The sequence below is a fragment of the Temnothorax americanus genome, unplaced genomic scaffold (genome assembly GCF_048541705.1).
Source record: "Temnothorax americanus isolate GAGA-0224 unplaced genomic scaffold, ASM4854170v1 Scaffold14, whole genome shotgun sequence".
Taxonomy (NCBI): Eukaryota; Metazoa; Arthropoda; class Insecta; order Hymenoptera; family Formicidae; genus Temnothorax; species Temnothorax americanus.
Window position 1 is genome coordinate 4,037,130 of NW_027509275.1, and position 23,949 is coordinate 4,061,078.

General features: G+C 37.2%; 3 protein-coding genes across 4 annotated transcripts in view; all 3 read right to left on the minus strand.

Annotated features, from left to right (window-relative positions):
• Positions 1–23,949, minus strand: part of Dtn (transmembrane protein 132C dtn) — a 99,538-nt gene that overhangs the window by 32,648 nt on the left and 42,941 nt on the right. The window lies entirely within an intron of this gene.
• Pla2 (phospholipase A2) lies at positions 671–3,913 on the minus strand. The gene is made up of 4 exons (XM_077400829.1): positions 3,604–3,913; positions 2,879–3,038; positions 1,257–1,409; positions 671–830 (listed from the first exon to the last, which is right to left on the minus strand). The coding sequence occupies exons 1-4, from the start codon at positions 3,746–3,748 to the stop codon at positions 671–673; spliced, it is 618 nt and encodes a 205-aa protein (XP_077256955.1). The 5' UTR covers positions 3,749–3,913.
• LOC143894683 (uncharacterized) lies at positions 5,738–12,398 on the minus strand. The gene is made up of 5 exons (XM_077401209.1): positions 12,219–12,398; positions 10,018–10,263; positions 8,768–9,005; positions 6,777–7,135; positions 5,738–6,293 (listed from the first exon to the last, which is right to left on the minus strand). Exons 1-5 carry the CDS (start codon positions 12,396–12,398, stop codon positions 5,778–5,780), a joined length of 1,539 nt encoding a protein of 512 aa, XP_077257335.1. The 3' UTR covers positions 5,738–5,777.

A 23,949-nucleotide genomic window follows, 5' to 3' on the forward strand; every position in this document is an offset into this window, starting at 1 on the left:
TGATTTAGTGGGGTTTCAACGGAACTTATTGCTACATTGTGATGCGAACGAAGCACAACGGCCCGGCGATGGATAATATATTATAGTGTAGGTGGTAATCACAGAGAAATGCTACCTTTAATGTTAACTTTAATTGCGGTGACTATGTGATTTACGTGGGAATATCTTCCTAGCGTGCGCACGCGTAGTTTGTTCAATATCGATAATTTATGTGACGAAACGTTGATTTATTATCAGAAATATCAATTAACGAGACAAAGTTATCGTTTGTTACTAGACGTTTAAACGTGAATCTGTAAAAGACACACTTTACGTCTCAGACATCGTTATACTGACGTATCCAACCGTGAAAATGAAACGCCTTCACAATTTGCGGTTGATTGGTGCATTTAATGACCCTCGTAATTTCCACTTTTGCGGATCATCCACCCTACAATCGACCCGCATTCTTGTGCGCGTTTTCCAGATTAACGCATCGACGAAAATTAACGCGCGTTTAAGATGGGACAAAAAAAAAGGAGAGACAGAGTGGGAATAAAGCGACCGTAAGAGCGGTTTTATTGGCACTTATTTAACTACGTTGACAGGCATAGTCGATTGCGAATTTATACGATTCTACACGCGTATGACGTTTCCTCCAGTGGTCGGCGATTCCGCACAAAATAGACTTCTATCGGTCTGCGAATGAGGTGCTGGAATCGAGTGATCGAATATGACGGCCGGCCATCACCATCCGGTGGTCGTTTTGGAAATACGTGGGTACGTCGAACCACTGATACATCTTCGGTTGGCTTTCGTCCAGCTCGTACTCCAAACAGCGTCTAGGAATGCTGCCAAGAGATCGTTAGCACATCGTTCTTAAAAGTTTCGAATGCTCGCGATAATATGCGGCTTTTTCGAATCATACGTACTCTACGGTCGCGTATACGTATAGAATTCTCTTACGTTTTCAATAATATACGTCGTATCGGAAATATGTACGCGGCGTATTGGAAAAGAAAATATAAATACCATTGAATAGATATTACGCAGATCCAACTTGAAGCGAAAAATGTATTTATTTACACACACGGATATAATTCCCGATGCATATCGGAATATGATCAGGAAGCAATGAAACTGAACACGATTCGTACATGCGTATTAAAATAGAATCGCGATGAGATCGATGAATCTCTCGTGAATGCCTGGCCCATTTGAAAATCGAGCACCGACTCGCTATCGCCATGCAAGACTCTAATACGCTTACGACTCACAGTGAATGCCGTTTGCAGCCAACGATGGGATAGTCTTCGCGGAAGCACTTCGTGTCTAACACACTGAAGTAGAGGAAGCCGACCTTCGCGCTAACGAGTTCCTCCGAGCTGTGGAGACAGTCGTAGAACCTCTCGTCGCAGGAGCAGTGTAGCCTGATTTTGCACATTTCACGACGCTTTATCAGATTACTCGGTACAAAAAGCGACCTCGCTTCATTTCAATTTAAGATTACTTATACGATCGTTGTGAGAAATACGAAATGGTGACGTTTGTAAAAAAGTGCTTTAAGATTAAAGAATAAGAATAAGATCGCGACGGATAATCGAGAGATTTGTACCAAGAGTGAACTAGGAAAAAAAGTCTACTTTAAACGCGAAGGCGCATGTCTAAAGTACAGCTTAAAAATTACAAGCTTAGTCCACTCTTGTTCTAAATCCTCCGTCGCTAACAGGAATCAGCGATTATACTAAAGTTAGTGATTTTTTTCGACAATTTTTTGGATAATATTTTTTTGGCGCATATTTGCCCTACAAGTATTAAATATTTTCCATTACGATTAGTAGACGATCAATATTGCAGTGTTTTAATTTTTCTCACGCATAAATTATTGGATATTTTGATATATTTTTCATAAAATTATATTCTGGTAATCATTCCAGTTAACGCAAACATCGGATATATTTGCAACAGTTTCAAATTACTCTGACCTAGTAATATATATAATACATAAAACGTTTTTAATATGTTATAAGGCAAACTTTTAAAATCGTTTTTTTCCGTCCTACTGCATATCGTAAAAAAATTACCTACGTAATTAATATACCAAGTTTGTAATAATGCGCGACGTCGTATATCAACGTCAAACGTCAGCCGTAACTATAGTAAGACACGCACGAAACTTGGTAACTGTTCCAGTTGCGTGAAATCGCACAACAGACTCACTGCTGCGGACTAGTTCATTGACTTTCTTCTACAATTGCTATACTGAATCTTTTCGCATGACAAAGTGATATCAGATACGATGCGCATGGATGAAAAATGCTCGTGTACTTCATTCATATAAAAGAAAAATGAAATATTAATTTTTTCTTTCGTTTTCCAGACACTTTGAATTCAATAACCGTAAAACTTCGTTTATCTATTATATATTGCATTTAGGTGTTCAACTTTTACATTAGTTATCGATATTTGTAACACGACACAAGTGCATGTGTTATACAAAAAATAACTATAATACATTGCGTGTGTGCTAAAAAAAAGATTATACGTATATATTTTCCTCTACATTGATACTGTCTAACGCTCACGAGTTAACAATATTTTTTTTCCATTATGCCACGAATTATATCAAGCATCTTTAATAAAGTTAACATGTTTTTATAAAAATAATAGCAGACACGATACAAAAATATCTATATGTACCAAATATATAGATACTAAAGATTCAAAGATATAAAGGCTCGATAACTTTATAACCTTTTCGAGTCATAGTTTTCTCACACATTTCGTAAAGATATTATAATAATTCTCAACAAAATTCAATTAATATTTCAGTTTTTACTTATCAGCTCATTAAAAAGGGGTTGACATAAGAAACATTGTTCTAAATTATATTCTTCACCTGGTATAAAAAGCAGAATTGGTCAGGCCGTGTTTGGTCTGCATCGATTCGATTATATCTTTACAATTATCGTGTTCGCGACAACAAGCGTCAGTCATCGCGAATACTCCCAAATCATTCGGACCATCCGCTATATTACCACTGCCGCACCATTTTGTCCCTGATGAAAATTCAAACGTACGACGACGAATGAGTTCTCTAAAAAATTCTCTCCACGTCATTAAACATACTAACATAAAGATAATAGTTATTTTACGATAATAATTAAGACTCCTAAACTATCCATTATGTTGTATTATTGTGCAAAATATTATACAAATCTTTTTTACACTACACTACTACTTGTGGAAATAAATGAAATTTTTATCGTTTGCATGAGACAAAATAAACTGTTAAAATATTACTATAAAAATTTAATCTATTTTATATCCTATGTTCTTCAGCAAAAATATATTTTATAACAGACCAATTTAATTTCGCAATATTTTCCATGAATCGAAAAACGAGAGTTATCAATATAGTTCTTAAATTCTATCAAATATATGAACGGTAAGAATAATTATTTTATCTTAACCGTATATTATATACGGATGGTTACTTACAATATTGCAATTTAATGATAAAAAAAATTTATGTAACACAATCATACTTTCCTTCTTTTTAAAAAGAATTGTACACACGTACGTTATACTATGATAAAAATATGTCACTTGAATGAATCCCACCTGGAAATATAAAGGCCGGCTGAAACGTAGTTTCGCGAAGATCATTGCTGTCGGTCCCGCTGTTGTTTGGAAATGCAATATGCCATCCGCGGATATTTCGGGATATTAATAAAAGCACGGAAAGCAACACAATAGTTGGACTCATCGCGACGAAATCCTACCGTCGTTTTAACGAAGGTAGAAAAAAGACTCCCTTTTATACAGTATAACGAGAATCTTGGTCCGTGCGCTCCATTTCGTTTTTAAGCCATCTAATCGCTCGAGTTACGCCCGGCGTACGAAAGAGGCGACTATTGCGTTGTGCGTTTGCATTTCCTGCGATGGAATTAATCTGCTTCGAGATAACAAAGCCAGGTTCTAAAAGGGAGAATTATCAAAGGTCTTCCTCGACACGCCCAAAAAAACACGCGCCGAAGCAAACGGCGAAGTTTGCGCGATAAACTAATACGGTCAAAGTTAAATCTAATATTTTCATGAAGGATAGGGATAAATTAACGGTCAAGTGTGTATTAAAAAGAAAGAAGCACTAATACGATACGTCTTTAAACTGAATAAAATTACTTAAATATCATCAACAATTGTTTACTTGACAAAGGTATGAAGACTTTGTAACTATTAGTAAGACTTTGTTACTATATTTTGTAAGTTATCTCTTTTTGGTAACCAAACGTTGACAATATTCAAATGAAAAAATTGAAGTACGCGATCTAGTTAAGCGACGAGTATTATTATTCACCGTTAATGAAATCAACCAGTAAATAATCGTGTATCGAATTTCAGTGAGAATTGCGTTCTACGCAACCAAGTCATACGTGAAAGCAAACAAAAATTTATTTTTACGGTAGGTGCCATAAAAACGTTTTTTTTCCACGACACATGAGTGATAAAGGTTTTCGAAATAGCATTTCTATAGGCAAACTTCTCCAGAGAGAAACGCGAATTCAAATGTAGATTTAAATGGACCGCGCGGGATACTCTCGTGTCGGAAACAAACGAAAACTCGCCTTCGACTGGATTTTTTTCCCCCGTGGTCGAAGTGGCGAGAGTGGCAGTCTCCATTTTGCATTTTGCTCCACCCTTAAAGTGAATGCAACACATTCAATGGCATGTGCTTGTCGTACGCACTGTTTGTTTCGATAGCGTGATCGTGTGATAGCGCTTGATATCAAAGTAAATCCTATAGGGCTAGAAGAGACTCGCGGGCGCGAGTTAGAGTGAGCGGGTTATGAACCCCGGAGCTGACCAGCATACGTCAATATTGTGCAACCGTGATACCAATAATAACTCGACCAATAATCGATTTGCCGAGTTGTTGTTGCCGATACGGTAGCCGATACGGTAGGCGAATTGACAAAACGCACGCTGGAACAAGCGGTTTTGGAAAATAACAGACACATGCCCTCAAAGAATATCGATCACTTCTGCTGCTCCAAAAGAAGAAATAAATTTTATACGTGTACTTCTGTCTCGTCACCGGGGAATCTATTACTTTTCTCTTCTATATTATTTATTCTATTATTTATTTTCTATATATCAATACTTTTCTCGTACGTGTAACAAAAAACACGAATAGGCAGAAAATTATATGAATGATGCAACGATTCATAATTTAATACGTTGCGCGCGTATTCTTCAAACGTATCGTGGCTCATATTCGTCCTTTTATGATAACAGTAATCGTTACCAAGATAAATTTTACTCAATACATTATATTATGACGTTTCAGTTGCAATCGCGCATGATTATAAATCAAAGATAATTGTACAACACCGACGTTGGATAATTATATGACAAAATAAAATGTAATGTGGAATGCATCTGAGAGCTAATTTGTATATATTAATTACAATTTACAAATCTCATGTGAAAAGTGGAACTTGCTTCTTCAATATAATAAAATCACAATTGAGATTGTGATTATAAATTAACGATTTCGTGATTATACGTAACGCGATTATTTTTTATTTTATCTAAAAAATTATACGAATAATGTTTCCCAACATTGAGAAGATCTCGTTCTCTTATAATTCTTCATAACATAAGTAATATTATGTGAAAGCTTACGCACATGTGCATACATAAAAAAATCTTATGATTAAAAATTACTTCGATTCGATTGGTTCGATCGCGAAAACGCCATATTGTGATGTACGGAAGAATACTTTACGAGATAGTTACGTGCAATCGCACTCCAAAATATCATCGAGATTCGGACAGAGAAAGTGGCGGATATTACGCGGCCCGACCAGACCCTCCTGACGACGCGCGCAGTCTGCCAGCCACAGTCCAACAGCTGTTACACGCTCGGGCGACACCGGCGGACCGATTCCAGATACCCGGAAGATTGTTTCCAGACGACCCGCCTCCACCTCCGCCCGCATCCTCTTCAGGAACTCTTTCAGCGGGTCGGGCGGTGGCGTCTGGTCGCTCTCGGATTCGTCGAGGCATCGGCAGATCTCCGACGAGTTTTCAAGACCGATCCAAGTAGTCGTAGTCTCGTAGTCGATCGCTTCCGCTTCCCCTATGACACCCTCCTCACTCTCCAAGTTAAACTCGAATGCATCATCAGTTGTCTCCCGCACATCGACGTTGCGTTCCGAAAAGCTCTTGCTAGTAATACCGCCATTATGCTCGATGTGATCGATGATCGAAGGAACGACAGGATGCTCGAACTTCGCCTCGACCGTTGACTAAACAAATGTTCAACCGTTTGTCACCGGCGATTGGAATTAATAAACGACGTATATATAATAGTTAAATCATATAAATATATATATATATATATATATATATATATATTTATATGATTTAACTATTATATATACGTCGTTTATTAATTCCAATCGCCGGTGATATATATATATATATATATATATATATATATATTTCGCGTATAAATATTTAATAAGTAAATAATTTAACAAAAAGAAAACAAGTTTTAGACGTGACGTATGAGAGATCTTTAAGTGTTTGAAAATATTTAACCGTTCTTTTTTTACACGATTATCACTATACAAAGAGTAAATCGAGATTAAAATCTACTTTTCACAGATCAACGAGGATACGGCGGGATATTCTGTATATTTTACGATGTAATCGCCCGATCGCAAAATTCAAAGTGACTGATCGTTTTTCCTGGGTTTTTCCAGCGTGTCCGGCGACCGGCGACGTACCTCGCTCATCCCTCCTCGGAAAACGTGACCATCAATCGATTCGATCTCAATTTCGGTTTTATCGCTGGCGACAGACCGTCTCGCCAACACTATGTCGATGTCGGAGTGCTCCGGGTCATCCCCATAATCCTTCAAGATCTCGAGGCTTTTCGAAGGTCGCTTTTCGCGAGGCGCTTTCCCGCAAACATCCTCGTCAGTGCTTCTCGCCTCCTCCTGATACGTGCTTGATTGAATACGAGTCGATCGACCGTATAAAGCCGAAACGTCCCGGTGTAGACGGAAAGAAATTATCTGTCCCGACGTAATCTCGACAAAGTTAATGATGGTCCAATCGTCGTGCGGCCCAATTATCACATTTAATAATGGATATATTTTTGTTAATAAATAATTTAAGTGTTAAAAATTTTAATTTATATTTGACAAAATTGTAACTTTTAATATTGTTAAAATTTTAAGATGGCGATAATGTTATCGAAAAATGATGAACTTTTCGGTAAAATATGCAGTGAAATCTTTGAAAGCGTTGTAAATTATTAACAGGAGAGTACGAATACTAAAAAGATTACTATCTTATCAAATATATATTCCAACAAATGTGTTTAATATTTATACGATTTAATTTAACGCGTGTATCTTATACAACTATAGGATTATAATCTTCTTATATTATCGCGACGCTATACGTAAAGTCCACGATCGCAATGCATTAATTCAGAAGTCACATTCCATGCAAGTCACTTCCGTACAAAATTGCGCGAAGTTGTTAATATTTTCCGTAATCTTCATGTGAACTGGTTAATTTTGCTCTTGCTCCGAAAAGCGAGTCCGAAACGCAAATGCGTATATGAAATATGCAGCGCTGTTTGTAATGAGAAGTAGTTAGCAGTACAGAGTGGATATTGTATGGCGAAAGCAGCTTACTCCGCGCATACGCAGGCTTATTGGCAAAATTTTACTCATCACGCGCACGTTATTACATGCCTGCAGTAATTTCCCAACTGTAACTTCTATATCACGATTCCGACACGTGTGTATATAGCTATCTATTTATTTTAACATAATACTAAATGTATGTATCAATTTAATATTTATGCGTCGAATTAGAAAATTATTAGCATGTCATATTAATGCCTTAATTAATCAGTTATTTAAATATTGCTAAATTATATTATAATTAATCAAGGTAAATTTGTGTCGTATATAACGATTAAAACGTCGCAAGTTTCCTTTTAAACGTATACTGAATAAATGGAAATGCACGCCTTGCGATTATTAAATCATTATAAAATATGCAGACGTATATGCAATCGTTCGCGTTGTTCTCTTCAGAGAAAGACTGTTGTAAATTTGTTATAATTATAACGCTTTGTGGCGGTTGGTTAAAGTGCACGTTATAATATGCTTAATCCAAACCATGCATGAATTATGTATATAAATAAATGTCAAATCTGCTCAGAATCGTGCTAATATGAATCAAGTCTATTTATTTCAACGATAAATATATGTGAGCTGTTTATTTCTGAAAAAATATTTTTGTACTATTTGTATGCAATATAGGTATATCAAATGTTACACGACTCAACCCGGATTATTATGCAATCTATCTTTGAGACAAATGTTTGTCTTCGATAATTTTGCATTCTAAAGATTGATTTTAAATTTCATGAAAAACAATGCTATAGTCTCACTTTCCTCAAATTTTCAAGCTTCTGGGACACATTTCCTCACAATTGACTCTTATCTCTATTCGTATTCCTCACCAAGATTACCTACGAACTCTCCGATAGAAATATTAGACGGAGAAAATATGATATTCCAGAACTATCTCATTAAGGGTCCTTGGAGCAATTTTTTTTTGCGATCCAATAAGACAAAACAAAAAAGAGTTACCCCGTTACTGAACGAGAGCCGCGTCAGGCCGGATATTTTATTTAACCGGAAGAGAAATGTGCCACGACTGGCCGATACCTTTTCCGTCGCTGCGAACTCACAGCTGCAAGCTCTCGTCGTCAAATCGATCGTGCCAGACGACGGCTCCGAGACGGACGTTGTCGCGTCGTGCGGGGAATCGGTGCGCTCGGCTTTGCGACGGTGAGGCTCGCCGCCGCAATCGAGATCCGCCAGATATCCGTAGAGATCCAAGAAAATCCTCAAGGGTATCATAGCCGAGCCGCCTTCCGGCTCGTGCGTCAGTAATTCGCACACGTATATCATCGTCTCGAAAAGATTCTAAAGCGGGCGTAACGTAAATTATAACCGCACGCCCGCGCCGATCGAACGCAACCAACGATATTAACAACATATTACAATAATTAGTACCAAGCTGGATTTTCTTAACACGTGAACGTAAGATATTGCCGTATAAAAAAAAAACCTCTCATGATTTGTTAAAATGTAAAAATCTGAAAAGCTATGTATTGTTAACGTTATACTCGTATTTATTGACATACACGCGCGTGTATGTGTTGTGAAAGTAAAATATCCGGACAAATATTTTATCTGACGTTTGTTCATTATTTTGTTTTCGTCGAAAATTTATTGTATATTTCTCGCGAAAAAGATTACAAAATATCGATTTTAATGCGTATGTATAGAAAAAGGCATTACTGTATCTTTTAATCAATCGTGATTTCGAATTGTTTTATTTGCGAATGTCCAATACAGTTAATGGATCTTCTATTATTACCGTTGTGTTAAAAGTTCAAAAGTTGGCAGCTGTCGCTCATATAGGTTGGTATCCAGTTAATATCGCTATATCACACTTTTGGTTTGTTCTATAATTGTAACTTTCACAGTGCAAATTTTCACAGCGACACATAAAAGAAAGAATAGTTCGTTTTTTCCATTTCGTATTAAATACCTCCTGTCATTTCACCTACTATAACAATTAACTTATGTCTTGTTTATAAGCTATAATAAATAAAAATTAATATCTTTTTTAAACTTAATAATGAATTAAAGTCAGTTATAGGTTTTTTATGTTCAACAAATTCTCACGAATATAAAAATGCGGAAATCGTTCCGCATAACAGGTACTCCCAATATATACATATATTATGCTAGTATAACGTAACGATGATACATGTTAATGGATTGATAAAAAATAATTCTGAAAATGGGATATTTTCACGAAAAGCAAAAATCCGAAAGAAAAATTCGTCACGTTTCCCGATTCCGATATCAGACACAATCGAACATGCTATAAAGAGATAATGTTCAACTAGTAGCGCTTATAACTCACATTTCCTAAAAATCCACAGGCGACCGCGAGGAATCGATAAAAGTCACAATATTCTTTATCCTGCAATAAACCGGCAACCATAAAAAGCTGATAAAGACCCGTCTCGGGTAAATCCAATCCTCGCCAGTCCTGCAGAAGGGCTTTCAGGCAGATCTTGTTCACGTGACCGAATCTGTTGAGCAGGGTCCTCAGGTAACCGGGCGTGATGCCCGAGGGGTGTATAAAGGGTGGATATTCCAGTCTGTCCTACAGGGACAATATCGCGGAGGTCGAGATTGTTTACGGTCAGTTAACAATCGGCCGTGGTTCGGTCATCGATAATGCCTGTCGCACGTACGTATATATACATAATGCGCATAACGCGAAGCCGTTACGAATCGGTTTCCCTGGCATTAGACGCGCCTGATGTCGAGTCGTCGAGTGTGTCGCGCGGCATTTCCGTCCCGAAACGCATCTCGCTTCCCAGGAGCGCGAATTACGCTGATATTTGTCTTCAGCGCTCTCTCCCTCATTCGGTTCCTATTCTGAGAGCGACGTACGTACGTCGGAAATATCGCTCTATAAGCGAGTATCGCGTGTCAGCTACGCGGTAACGCGATATCCCTCAGATAAACGGGGAATTCCAGTTAACAATGATAACGATGACGCGTGCGCGCGCGTTGTTGTGAATAATAGTTGCAAATTAGATTGCGCGCGCTGTAAATTAATCGGTAAAATGCACGAATGTCATAAAGGAGAGAGAAACAGAGACAAGGGTGGAGGGAAGAGGGGAGAGGTATAGTACACTGCACTGGATGTTTCATGAGGGGATGCAACTTTAGCAGTATAATTTGACAAAATTGAACGCAATTTCGCGTTCGCGAACATTCGAGCCATGGTATAATTGAGGAGTTATTTAACATCAAAAAGCTTCAGCAAAGCAAGCTTTTGAGCAAAAGATAGAATAACGTCCATTAAAACTAGATTGAGGTAAACTTCCCATACATTAACAGAATAATATATGCGCGATGTTTTTAATTAACAAGAAAAAGTTAACAAAGTTTAGAAATTTCACGGAACATTTAATATATAGGCAAAAATAAGTTGTGCCCGAATAAAATTAAAAATAACAACAAAATCGATATGACGTTATAAAGAACTTGATTGGCCATCGAATTAATTTCGTTAACCTATGCATTTTGCCAACAATTATATTCATTAATTTGCGTTGTATTGAAGAGTTTGCATTGTCGATAACGTACGAATAATGATAAATGGTATTAATAATGAGAATAATAATATTGCGGTGTTAATATGATTACGGTACAAATGATTTATGCGCAAATTTCGAATGTTTCAAAATTAATATAGCTCTAATAAAATTTATTTTTATATTTAATCATTTTTAAACATATTTCGGCGCAGATTTTAACTTTTAATTATCGATCAATTGCGTTCGAGAGAAAGATCGCGCGACCCACCGCACCGGTTCGTAACTTCTCTTTAATGCTGTTATCCTACAACTAGAATTGCGCAAACTTATAATTACAGACATCCGGAAGAACGCGGATGGACGAACTCAGAAGATGAACGTGCTTTACTTTGACCTGCTTCGCGAATAATATAATAATAATGAATATTCGCAAGAGCGATGTAATAGATAAATAGATCGATTGGCGCGCATGGAATTTTCATTAATTTTTATCTTGTATAAAATATTTTTAGAAATATTTTCCAATAAGTTTTTCCGCTGCTCGAGTTTGAAGAAATGGGGAAGGAGAAGCGAAAGATTGAAAAGAACAAAATAAATATTAAAGATGGATTAATAATGACAAATAAATGATATCACGCAGGATAATTCTAGTAATCAAAAATTTATTACTTCCTCTTCCCCCCTTCCCTGTATTAAATATTTACACACATAGTCCCATGTCCCATCGATGTTCCTTCAAGGAAAACTTGTTTGAACGAGAAGTAGACTTACGATTACAAAAATGTTCTCTCTTCGAGATGGAGTAGCGCGTATAAGTTCAATTTTGATATTTCTCGAAAGTTTAAAATCCTTATGTTGATTTTTTTCCAAGCTAAGTTTTCCTCATAACATGAAATTGCGCATGTTTCATGATGAATAATGGATCCGAGGAAAGGTAATACGAGTAGGAAAGGAGATCGCAAAGCTCGACCGACGCGAGAACGACGTGTTTGCACAAAAAGGAATGTACCTTCGCCGGAGGCACCTCGCCGTTCGCCAGAGCGCGGAAATACGCGGCGGTCCATTGCAGAAGATCGTGCGGCTGCGTGCGAATTGCCGCTTTCGTGTAGAGTTTCAGAATATGCGGGAACGTCGGTGGTATGTTTATCTGTTGGCCGCAGTAAATCCGCTTGGTCTGCCAATCTGACATTGTGCGCGCGCTCGCGGAGGGAAAGAAGGCCATGACAAGCGGAAGAGAGACAAGAGACGAACGGAACGAGATTCGACGTGAAACGATTCGATTGATTTGCACGAACCGCCCGTCGCTTGTTGCCTGCCGCCGTTGCCGCGCCGTCCGCGCCGTCCGCGCCGTCATATTCTATTTTCTTTGAAGAACTGTCGATGCGTATACAGGAAACAGCGATACGAACAAGGAGTTCTACATAGTTTCACGAATTGTGGCGAGGATTGTTGTTCTCGAGTTGTGATAGATAGATAGTAAAATGGAATATATTTCAGAATGCATAAAATACGAAAACGATGATTTTAGAGGAGAGAGAGAGGGGGGGGGGACTTTTCTTCTTTTCAAAGAACTTATCTTCTATTTTGTTGTAGAAAAATTAATTATGTAATACAAATTTTTATACATCATTTGACACAGGAAATTAATAGACTATGACTATGACGCACTACAATTAGTTATATAATTGTTTCTTTTTGTTATTAAAATTTTTTAGTCTGTCGTGCCACGCATGTAACGTTGCTTTAGCTTTAGCAGCTGTTCTTCGGGAGAAAACCTTTAGATTAAACAATGAAACAAAGATTTATCTAAACATGTATAATTTGAAAGAGATAAGTTATCTAATAAGCTATCTATCTTTACATAAATTTTGTATCGTAATTCAAAGCCTCCCTATAATTCGTGAAAAATTCCGCTAAAGTCCTCCACAGGGAATTTAACACACGCTTTCAGCGAACTTAAACTGCAATAACCACGATCGATGAAAAAAAACGTATTTCATTTTATACGAGGGGACACGTCGGATCTTTTAAAATTTAACTAGTCGATCGATTATTTGACTCCCATGTGCAGCTTTTATATCTACTCGTTCAATTTCGGCCAATCTACCACAATTAAGACGTATCATCTATCAACGTACCTATTTTTTAAACTTCGTAATAAACCTTTACAATAAAATATTTTGAGCAGCGAGTCTAATCCATCTGGGCAAGTGGTCGTTTTTTCGATCTTATTTTAAATGGAACATACTTAATCTAATGTAACCATAGTTCTGCAAATTGAAGAGTGTTGATATACGTCACGTACAGAAATTTAAATTAACAAATCCGCGGATGAAACGTATAATGTCAATTAAAAAATATGAAATTCAGAGAAAATTGCGATACGCAAGTTTGCAAATTCGAAATTTTTTAAATTCGAATGTTCTGTCTAATTTCATAAAATTTAGAGGTAGTTCTCAAGATGGCCGCGACCTCAATGAACATTATACATTGTATATGTGCACCGTCAATATTTTTACAAATGCGATGAAAGCTCGATGAATTATCTGGAACAATAAGACCAATACGCCGACCACCTCCGACACTCTCAATGGAATACAAATGGTGCTGGGCAAACAACAGAGATCGACAGCCCTCTGAAAATCGAATGCTTGCCACCACCGGTGTCCTCCACCACCACGTCAGAATCAATGATCGATCCGACCCCATTCCTCCCTTTACATTATTACGACCCTCATTCTATTACCCGTACGTCGGCACGTATACATTTCTCGATACGGCCTCTATCGCTTTTGTCGCGATGCATAAATGAAACATTCCTATTCAGCGCACTTGCACTGCTCAAGCTTCCCTGCGTTCTGCGTTGCCTTTTAACATGTGTAGAAAGTATGTTCCGAATAAGATAACTTTGATTTTGACTTTTCATCAGCTCATATTCTATCGACTCGATTAGTGATTTGGTATACTATTTGACGAACATTGAACGAATTAAGGATTAAGAATAAAGGTAAGTAGTAGCGCAGAATTGAATTCTCGCCTAATTCGATATCAACTGAATACTTTAATAAAAAGAGGATATATATAATTTCGAGAATATTAATGTGAGAAATATGAAACAAGTTGAAAAAATAAATTAGAAGGTTACAATAAACTTAAATTATTCTCTCCTAGGAAAAATCAAGGTAAAATTTCTTTAAGAATAGAGCATCGGTAAATTCATATTGCGCCAATGCGATGAATTATCTCGAATTTATCATCTCGAGAGAGAGATACTCGTATATATAAATTTGCTACAACATTAAATTATATCTTGAAACAGTTTCTATTTGCATTCCTGTTGTTATCGATAAATTAATAAATAGCTGTAATAAATTAGCAAGACCGGATAAAGTTCTCGTTAAAGAAAAGTTCAAGTGTCCGAGAGAGAGATCGTTGATAATTATTAGCATACTTTTAAGAAATAATATTAACAAATCTATCAGAAATTAAAAAGTCATAATCAATAGCGGACTGTAATCAGAGTTTTGTTACGAAAAAATTGCAAGCAAATTTTCTGAGTAACAGTTTGCCATTTCCCTTTTTGAGAGAGAGAGAATCCGCTCTTTATCTCCCCTTTTCATTCTTTCTCTTTCTCTCTCTCTCTCTCTAGATGCCCGTATTTCCCTCCGGCGAACATCTCGGAGGGTAATCGCTGAAATAGTTTTCAATCGATCGATCGCCAGCCGCGGGTGTGCCGCGCCGCGGAAAAAGAGCGCGCGCGCCGTCCGCCTGCCGCAATTCGCGACCTTTATACGCGGCGCGACATATCCTCCTCTGTTTCGTCGCGAGCTCTGACTCCGGGAATATCGGGAGCCTTGGGTTCAAATAGCGAGCGGAAGCAATTTCGTCGTCCTTCGGGAATGGCCTTGGCACGACCGTCGCCGCGCCGCCGGGAGCCGGGACGTCGCTCGGCGTCCCGCCGCATCAATCGTCCATTGAATGAAACTCGGTTGTGGGCTGCGGGCTGCGGGCTGCGAGCATGGGGAGCGTAATAAGCGTCGTGAAACCCATAAAATCGAAGCCGCTGCTGGTATATCGTCCTTTGACGTATGTACATACATCGCCGTGAATTAAAAAAATGCAGCCGCTGGACAGTTATTAATCGAAAGAGATGAATCGCGTTCGAACGTAACGTCCGCTTTCTTTTTTTTCTTTTACAGCGAGACGTTTTGCGTCGAGCGGAGACTTAGCGGTTGAAACGGACGTCGGTGAACAACGAAATCGTGCGCTAATGGCGACGACGAGGGAAATTTATGTGCGTGAGAGGATTGCGAGCGATGCTGGCTGAATTATTAGGATGGTTTTGGGCGAACGTTTTAACCGTACCATCCTTCTGCTGAGCGTTAAGCGGAAAATGAATGTCCCGCCCGCGTGCGTGTGAATATTGAAATTTTATCTCAAAGAATCTATATACGTATATTATATTCGCGCATATTCGCACATCCACAGATGAGGAAAATATTTTCACGTAATAGGATTTTTTAGAATTAATTTCACGCAAAGAATGAAAAGCAAAGACATGAAACGTAAAACATTTCAATGTTATTCGGGCGTCTTTATGATAATTCTATAAAATGTCTTTGAAATATTAAAATCGAGATTAAAATATCTCTCAAATGCATGACTTGAAAACGTCATAATATCTTGTAGGAGAAATTACGAAGACGTTGGATAACTTTGGCGATGTATCGTCATTATAATACATATGGACTAAAATCTAAATGACAATGACTTTTGACTCCTTTGCTTTCGCGAACAATGCTATAAAGACGACGGGAGCGGACTTGTTCGTTCTTCGACCCGCTTTCGTGAGTTTCCGTGCAAGTAATTGCGGGACAAGTCGGTCGGCCGCGGCCGGCGCGGAGCGGCAACCGTGTTCGCATATAGGTACTTCCGGCGCCTAGCTGCAAGTATTATGGCGCTTGTGGCAGAGAGAGAGAGAGAGAGAGAGAGAGAGAGAGAGCGCGCTCCTCGGTGCATCTGATACCGACAATGAATAAGCGGTAGGCGTAATGCATGCCGCTGTAACAGTTGCACGAAGCGAAACGACGCGGCGCGACTTTAATAACTAATATCGGAAAGAAATGCAGAAACAAAAACGAGGTTAAATTTATAAAATTGCCTGCGCCAGAGCTGATTTTTCTATAAAAAGTATACTCGCGAATTATATATATCTCTTTCTTTATTATCCCAGAGATACGGTCAATTTTTAATAAAATATTGCATTATTTCTTCTAAATTTTGAGAATATAAATATTCGAAATATCTCTCGAAGATTTACATAACTTGTATAAGTTGTAATGTTCTACGTTGAGTTTCTGCTTGATGTGATTGAGTAATAAAATCTTATTTTTTACTTAAATTTACACCCACACACCCACACACACCCACATACACACACACACACACGCGCGCGCGCGCGCGCGCACACAAACTTGATTTCAAATAATTTCAATTCAAATATTAATTACTAAGATTATTAATATTTAATGTTGAATGTTTTCATCCCCAAAAAAATTGATTTGTCAAACACAAATTATTATTAAAATTAAAATTAATATGTTGCGATATTACTTACTTTGCATATAATACACGCGCAGCGCGAGACCGTCGTGACTCTTTTACGCGAACGCGCACGAGCAGTTGCAAAAGTACCCGAGATTTTGAGATCTCAATAATATGTTGTTACCATGCGAGATGAACGAATTGAGCCATTTGCGTAATTAATTTTGGTTAATATTCGTTATGAACTGAAAGCTGGAGAGCATCGCAACTAATAAAATAATTAGTTAGCTGTGAGAACCCCTTCCTCCACATATGTATACAATATGCGTATGCTTATTAAGATTCGCATTATATTTCACAGCACACGCCAGATTTACTATAGCTGGGTATCATAAATTAATGATATTTCAAACTAGCTGTCTAGCTAAATAACCGCGAGAGATTAAATTTTGCGCAATAATCCAAATAACGCAATCGACAAAGATTTGTGCTCGTGCAATCGGCGGAATTGGTCCGCGATACGGCCAAAGTGTCGGTTATTAGAGCCGAGACTAATTATAGAAGCGCGATTAAATCACCCACTAGTGACACCGGTAGTTGTACCTAGCACCTGGTGCAACATTGTCTTCCATCTCGATGCACAGATTGCATCCATGAGCGGCAGCTCATGCCACGAAAGCTCGATGGATACCCTCGACATAAAGCACATTTGCATAGCAAATTCCATGGCACTCTGGCGTATAACTGAAATTTTTCTATACATTAACGTTTCGCTGTGTCTGTGTGTGTGCGTGTGTTTCCGGTTTTAACTGTATATACGCATACATCCAACTATATATTATTATAAATTTTGCACAGCAATGGGGAATAAAATTTTAATTTATTCATAATACAATTAATCCCATAAATTTACTAACAATTTGCTATGTAAATCAAACAAGACATTTCACAATAATTCTGAGATAATGTGTGTATAATATAAAAAATAAGTGTAAATATATTTAATATAAAATAAAGATAAATAAGTGAAATAATCAAATGTAAAGATAAACCATATAACTTTAGCCGTCTTAAAAGATTATTCAATGCTGCAATGTATCATCGATATACTATATAATTCGTAAAAATAAAATAATATATAAACATATTACACGCACGTTATAGAAATGCCTTTAAATTAAATAATAATGAAGGCTGGAATTTTTTTGTTCGATAAAACCAAACGTTCTGTTTCGTTGTAAGGGATGCTCGTGCCAAGCGCGACATCGTTATATACCATGCTCGTCAAACATAATCTTGGCGTGTTTGGCTAAATTAAACTCTCTTGGCGATTTGAGTGAAACCCAAAGCGGGTTCGATGTCGTTAGCGCAGATTAAAACGACGCGACGGCTCATTAGGCACGTCGTTCGGTAAACGTGGAATATCGTCGTAGGCCGCGACCGTGAGCGGGATGAAGCGTGTGGCGCAGCGAGTATAAGGTAACATATAATATATGTCTGCCGCTCGCGTAGTTACGTGACCCGGGAACGAAAATAGATGCTCGCGCCCATTTTCCGTCACGCCGCGCGGCATACGCTCATACAGCTTATCGCGCACGTTCCACGGCCGAAGTAATTCCGCGTCTCGGGATAAGGAAAAGCGCGCGGTGGGTTCAACAGCCTTCTCGGGACGTCGCGCGTCGTTTGCGACGCGACTACCACGTCGGCGTCGTGCCGGAACTTCCGAAAAGGAGATCCGCTTTACGGAAACGCGTGCGATACATATCTGCTGCAACGTGGAACAGCCAGAAATATATGATGTGCAAAAATTGCGCGCGCCTCGCCCCGCATAAGTTCTCACTGAGGATTCTTTCCGCGCGGAAGTTGATAATCTTATTTTGTCGTTGCCGTTTCCTACCTCGTCGAGAGTTCCTTGATCATTTATCGATAAATCCTCGTGGCGCTATAGAGACACGTAAAATACGTGTCTCTAAAAATCTTGATCTCACATCTTAATGTTGCATTAAGGTTCTTGAATATTCGTAAAGTTAAAAGTTGAAATCTCAGACTACTGAGTATCGATATTTCAAGTTATCTGCTTTTATGATGCATTAAATTTTCATTACAACAATTAAATTGGCAAAAGCAGAAACTGAACGATGGCTAAAATAGAATATTTATTTTTTTCAAAAAAGTTTTTCTTTTTCCATGTTATTATTACCGATTGCTAGAAATCTTTACTGTTTGGAAAGAATTATTATTGTCGTATATTATATATACATTAAGAATAATTTAATTAAAATATTGCATAATTTCTTGTAATATTGTTTTCCGAGAAGCTTAGCTCGTCACGTTTTCGATCATTTTAACAGTGCAATTTAATGATGGATCTAGATATAATTTTGGCATTATTGTGAAATGAGGATGATCGTCGAAAGCATTTTTAACATCGCCAAAGAATAGCAAAAATTACTAGCCGTTGCGGTTAGTCGTTCCTAAATCATTCTTAGAAGTAGAGAATATTATTGCAAAAACCTTTTTAACATTTTCTCTAATCCAGTTTAGTGTGGAGCTCAACTTAGCTGCAATTTATTTCTTCTGGCGACACGATACGAGCGGGAATTCAAGGAGCGGATTGTCTAATTATACCGCGCCAATGTGGCGGAAGAGCAAGAAGTCAGACAACTCAGATAAGTTAAGAAACGAGGATGACTAAATGGGTGACGAGAGACGAATTAAACATTTTAGTGAAGATGCATGCATACCCATAGTTATATGAGCGTGAAATGCGGGCTTGTAATTCTACTTGAAGGTATGTACAACGACACAAGAGGTGGAACGTCTCTTCAAAGTAGACAAGTCGAGAGCTTGAAGCAACTTCATATCCCTCTATCGCACATAATTCGTACACATATTTGATTTACATGCATGGCAGCATTGCGTTGCCGACGTATATACGTTCGTTAATCGAGCCTCGTCGCGTATCGTCGCGCAATAAAATTTATGCTCGTGATGAATGCAAAATCGCCAGACGGGACTTATGATCGATGCTCGTGAAATTCCAATGAACGCCGCATTAACGTTACGTTATGCGCGCTCTATGCACGTTAATATCGATATATACATATATTGAAGCGTAAAGAGCCCATTAGACCGATTTAACGGCAACGAGAAAATCATGTATTCGCGCCTGTTATATCCTCGGGCAAAAATCATTCGATCACGATGACATAATCGTACTGTTAGCTCGAGCAATAATAATATTCATTTAGTCACAATATTTTTCCGCATATTTGCTAAAAAATATATATATATATTTTAGAGAAGATTATCACGCAGAGCGAACGCATGTCCACTAAAAAATTGCGATTTTAGTTGCAAATTAAATTTTGCATAAATTGTTTTACTTACAAAATTGATTTACAAGCCATACATATTTTTCCGAGAAATATGTAAATAATGAAAATCCGATAGTTGATATTTACCTCATATTTTATGTTAAATATGTCCATTCAATTATATGCGAGTTTTATTTGTTGCAAAATCATAAATAAAATTTCAACGACAGTTAAACATGTATATAATACTAGAATATGAATACAAGGGTTCTTCAGGATTTTTAACGATTTCAGTGTCAATGTAATTAGCATAACGAGAAATAAAAGAAAAAAAACGAGATAGTCTATTACTTGGTTGAATAAAATATAGAAACTTTAGATTCAGCGCACTAATTAAAATTAGTTAATTCAGCACTATTTTATAAACCTATGTGCTACATAGATTTGCATATTTGTACAAACTGAAGCATTAAAACAAACCTTTCAAAAATTCTTCTTTTTAAAAATAAATTTTTCTAAAGTAAAATTTTTAGAATAAGGTAACTTTATCGCCTTTACCATAAAGGTGGGTAAAAACCCCGTTTAACGTTCGTAAAATCTGCAGATTTCCGCGTATATATAAAAAAGAAAAGCTCATTTCTATTTAAATATATTTCTATTCTTTTACTCGAATTGAAATTTTTCCATCGCGCTGCTCTAGTACTATAATGGATTAATATATATGTATATTTTAAGAAGTTTAAAAATCATAATCCGTGAACCAAAAGATTTTATGTCAGGCTACACCTCCATAGCGGAATCTTCCCCTTTAGAAATTTTAGCATGTATCCTCGAGAAATCTTTTGTGTCAAACTTTTTATCGTTCTTTACACGATGTCTTCTCTTTAACCATGATTCCGTTTTACGAGAAAAACAAGTAAAATAAGTTATGCAGCAAAGATATAAAACGCTCGCTTTTCCCCATCGTCAAGAGAAATTTTCACCGCTTTAAAGACACGGAGACACAGAGCGCATCTCGTCTGTATCATATTGCGAACTCAAGATAATGCTCCGTTTGTGTTCGATAATTACTTTCCACTCTGGAGATCAGTGGAAGGTTAACAGAAAACTAAATATAATCATGTCGCATATCTTAGACCTCGTGCTTTTTTTAATGTTATTATAAAAGTAAAGATCGATCAATCTTTCCTTCGTCGTACTACTCGAGGTCGTGCCAAGCCAAACACGCTAGTAAAATTACGATATAAATGTCGACTATTTAAAACAACATATACATAATAATAATTATTATACTATAATAGTAATTTTGTTATATATGTACTATCGTATAAATGCAGCGGCACGAAACTACAACTTGAGCATAAGTGTGTAATTGTATATCATATGTATATCAAATATTTCAAGATTTTACAAATGTTTGTAAAATATTACAAAATTATCATTATATTATGATATTGTTAGCACATATGAGTTGAAGTTTATACATATAACTTAATTTCTTTGCTTTAATTTTCACTGGCTTTATAAATTAATACAACAAAGAAATATATACTGTCAAATTTAAATCCTTTAGCTCATAAATAAATGAGATACATACACATTCTTTCTTTCCTTCCCTCTTTCTCCCTCTCTCCCTCCCGCCTCTCTCTTTCTCTCTCTCTCTCTGCAAACAATGCGTGTTGTATTAAATATAGCTAAGGTAACTCACACAGGGTGGCGAAATTTGAAAAATGTATTAAACTCACCATTATATATATATATATATGCATAAAGATTACAGGTCTCGAGACACAGTAGAGGCGATAAACTTAGTCACAGTCTAAGAAGGCTCATTAAAGTTAAATTAACAGATCTTCCAACTTTTAAGAAGTCGTAAATAAATTTTAATAACCTTTGCAAGATTGCGGGGGTATTTTTTACGAAGAAAGCGATTTAATTCATTTAATAATGGTATGTTTAATGTAGCAGTTTTTAAAATACTAAAAATAATGCGTTTAAATTCGCATCATTATGTAAAAAAGAAATGCATGCAATAATATTATCTAGAAATCAATTTAATTAATCTGAAATTAATTATTTATCACTATCATTATCGCGCTGTTAATAAAGTATATAAAAGTTTCCTATTTGATACTTGGTCATTTATTCATTAATTCTTTATCAGTTTATGAGATACGACAAGCGCTACTTATCTTTTGTTACTCGAGCAAACGTTTCTCTGAAACTCTGTTAACTTTGCTTTGTATTTCTTTCCGTTTTTCTTCGATCTTTCTATTTATGCCGTGACAAGAATGTTATTCCTTTAATAATGACAAAAAGAATCGTGAATTCGTAAATTAATGAAAATAATTATAATCTATTCAACAGTAAAATGATAAAGCAAATGACTTATTAACTTTATTTTTTGTTTTACATCATATATAAGCTTCTAATAGACTGACCTAGAATTGGCGGAAAATGGCCACGTGGCGTTATTCCTTGCGACATTTCGTGTCGATATTTCCTTAACGAAAACGTCGAGAAAGTTCATCGTTTATCACGAGTATCATGACTTATCTTCCATTTCAACAGCAGGAAGATTCGTTCGGAAAATTGGAAATCGAACGGATTCCCTATCCTCTTGCCTATAGATATTGACTGTATACAGAATGTCTTGGAATTATTGAACTATTAATCATCTGTGGATTTCTCGACTAATTTGGAACTAATTAAAAAAAACCGTAAAAGAACGAATAAATTATAAGTCGAAAATAACAGGGTTTTCAAAAATTAAATACCAGAAATGCAAACAACAAATAAAATACTTTATACCTCCTATTCTCCATCTAATTTTAAGAAAAATTTACATAAATGTAATTTCACCTCAAAATTTATTTATTAAATTAATTAGTGTTAAAAATCAAGAGATTATTAAGAAATGGCAATTTTTCTATCAAATTTTCTACGAGAAAAACTAACTCAGAATTTGCCAAGGTAGAATAAGTCCGCGACATTCATTATTTGCAATCTGGTTTAATTGTTAATAAGTTATTATTTTATATCACTGTTCCAACCACACAGTCTACGATGTTAATTAAATACGCGTCCGTAAGGTCTCAAAGAGAGAAAGAGAGAATCGATGCGGAACGCGGCGAGTACCTTTTATTTCTCGTAATAAATGTTCTTGCTGTTGCGATTACGTTTCCGCTTCCGCGCGGAATGTTAAAACACCTGGGAAGCAGCCCGAGTGGCCAAAAGGGCTGCTCGGAAATCGGTCTCGGGGCAGTATTTGTTACCGTTTTATTTGTTTCAGCCGGGGACAAGGGAGGGTGGCGAGGACACGATCGATCCTCCCGACGGCGGCGCGGCGCTGACGGCTGCCGCTGCCACTGCCTCTGCCGCCGCCGCCGCCGCTTTTCCTCTTAGTATCTCGGTGACTTCTACCTACGTATACCAACCTAATCGATACTCGACCCGTCGACTCGTCTCTCTCGATTCGACCGCGCGACTCCTACTTTCGAAGGACGTCGACAGTAACGAGAGACCGAGCCTGCCGGGACGGCGACGTAACCCGACTCCTTCCCAGCAAACGCTTTTGTCGCTGATTTGATCCCTAATGCAGGGTCGAGCACGGCGGCTTGATTTCTATCCCCGCGGTGGTGGCCTTCCACCTTAAAGTGGGAAGTAATTATCGAGCACAAATAGGATACGACATCGCACAGCGCGTCAAATAATGTGCTATATATAAAGTAGTCTGCGCTATTTCTGGTATAATCGCGATGGGAGAGTAACTCTACGTGAAAAAAGTGTAAGTAAAAAATTCTATTAATTGATCAAATAAATATTTTCACAATTGACGTGATTGAAAACGGAGTTTTTGCACACGAGGAAATTTTATTC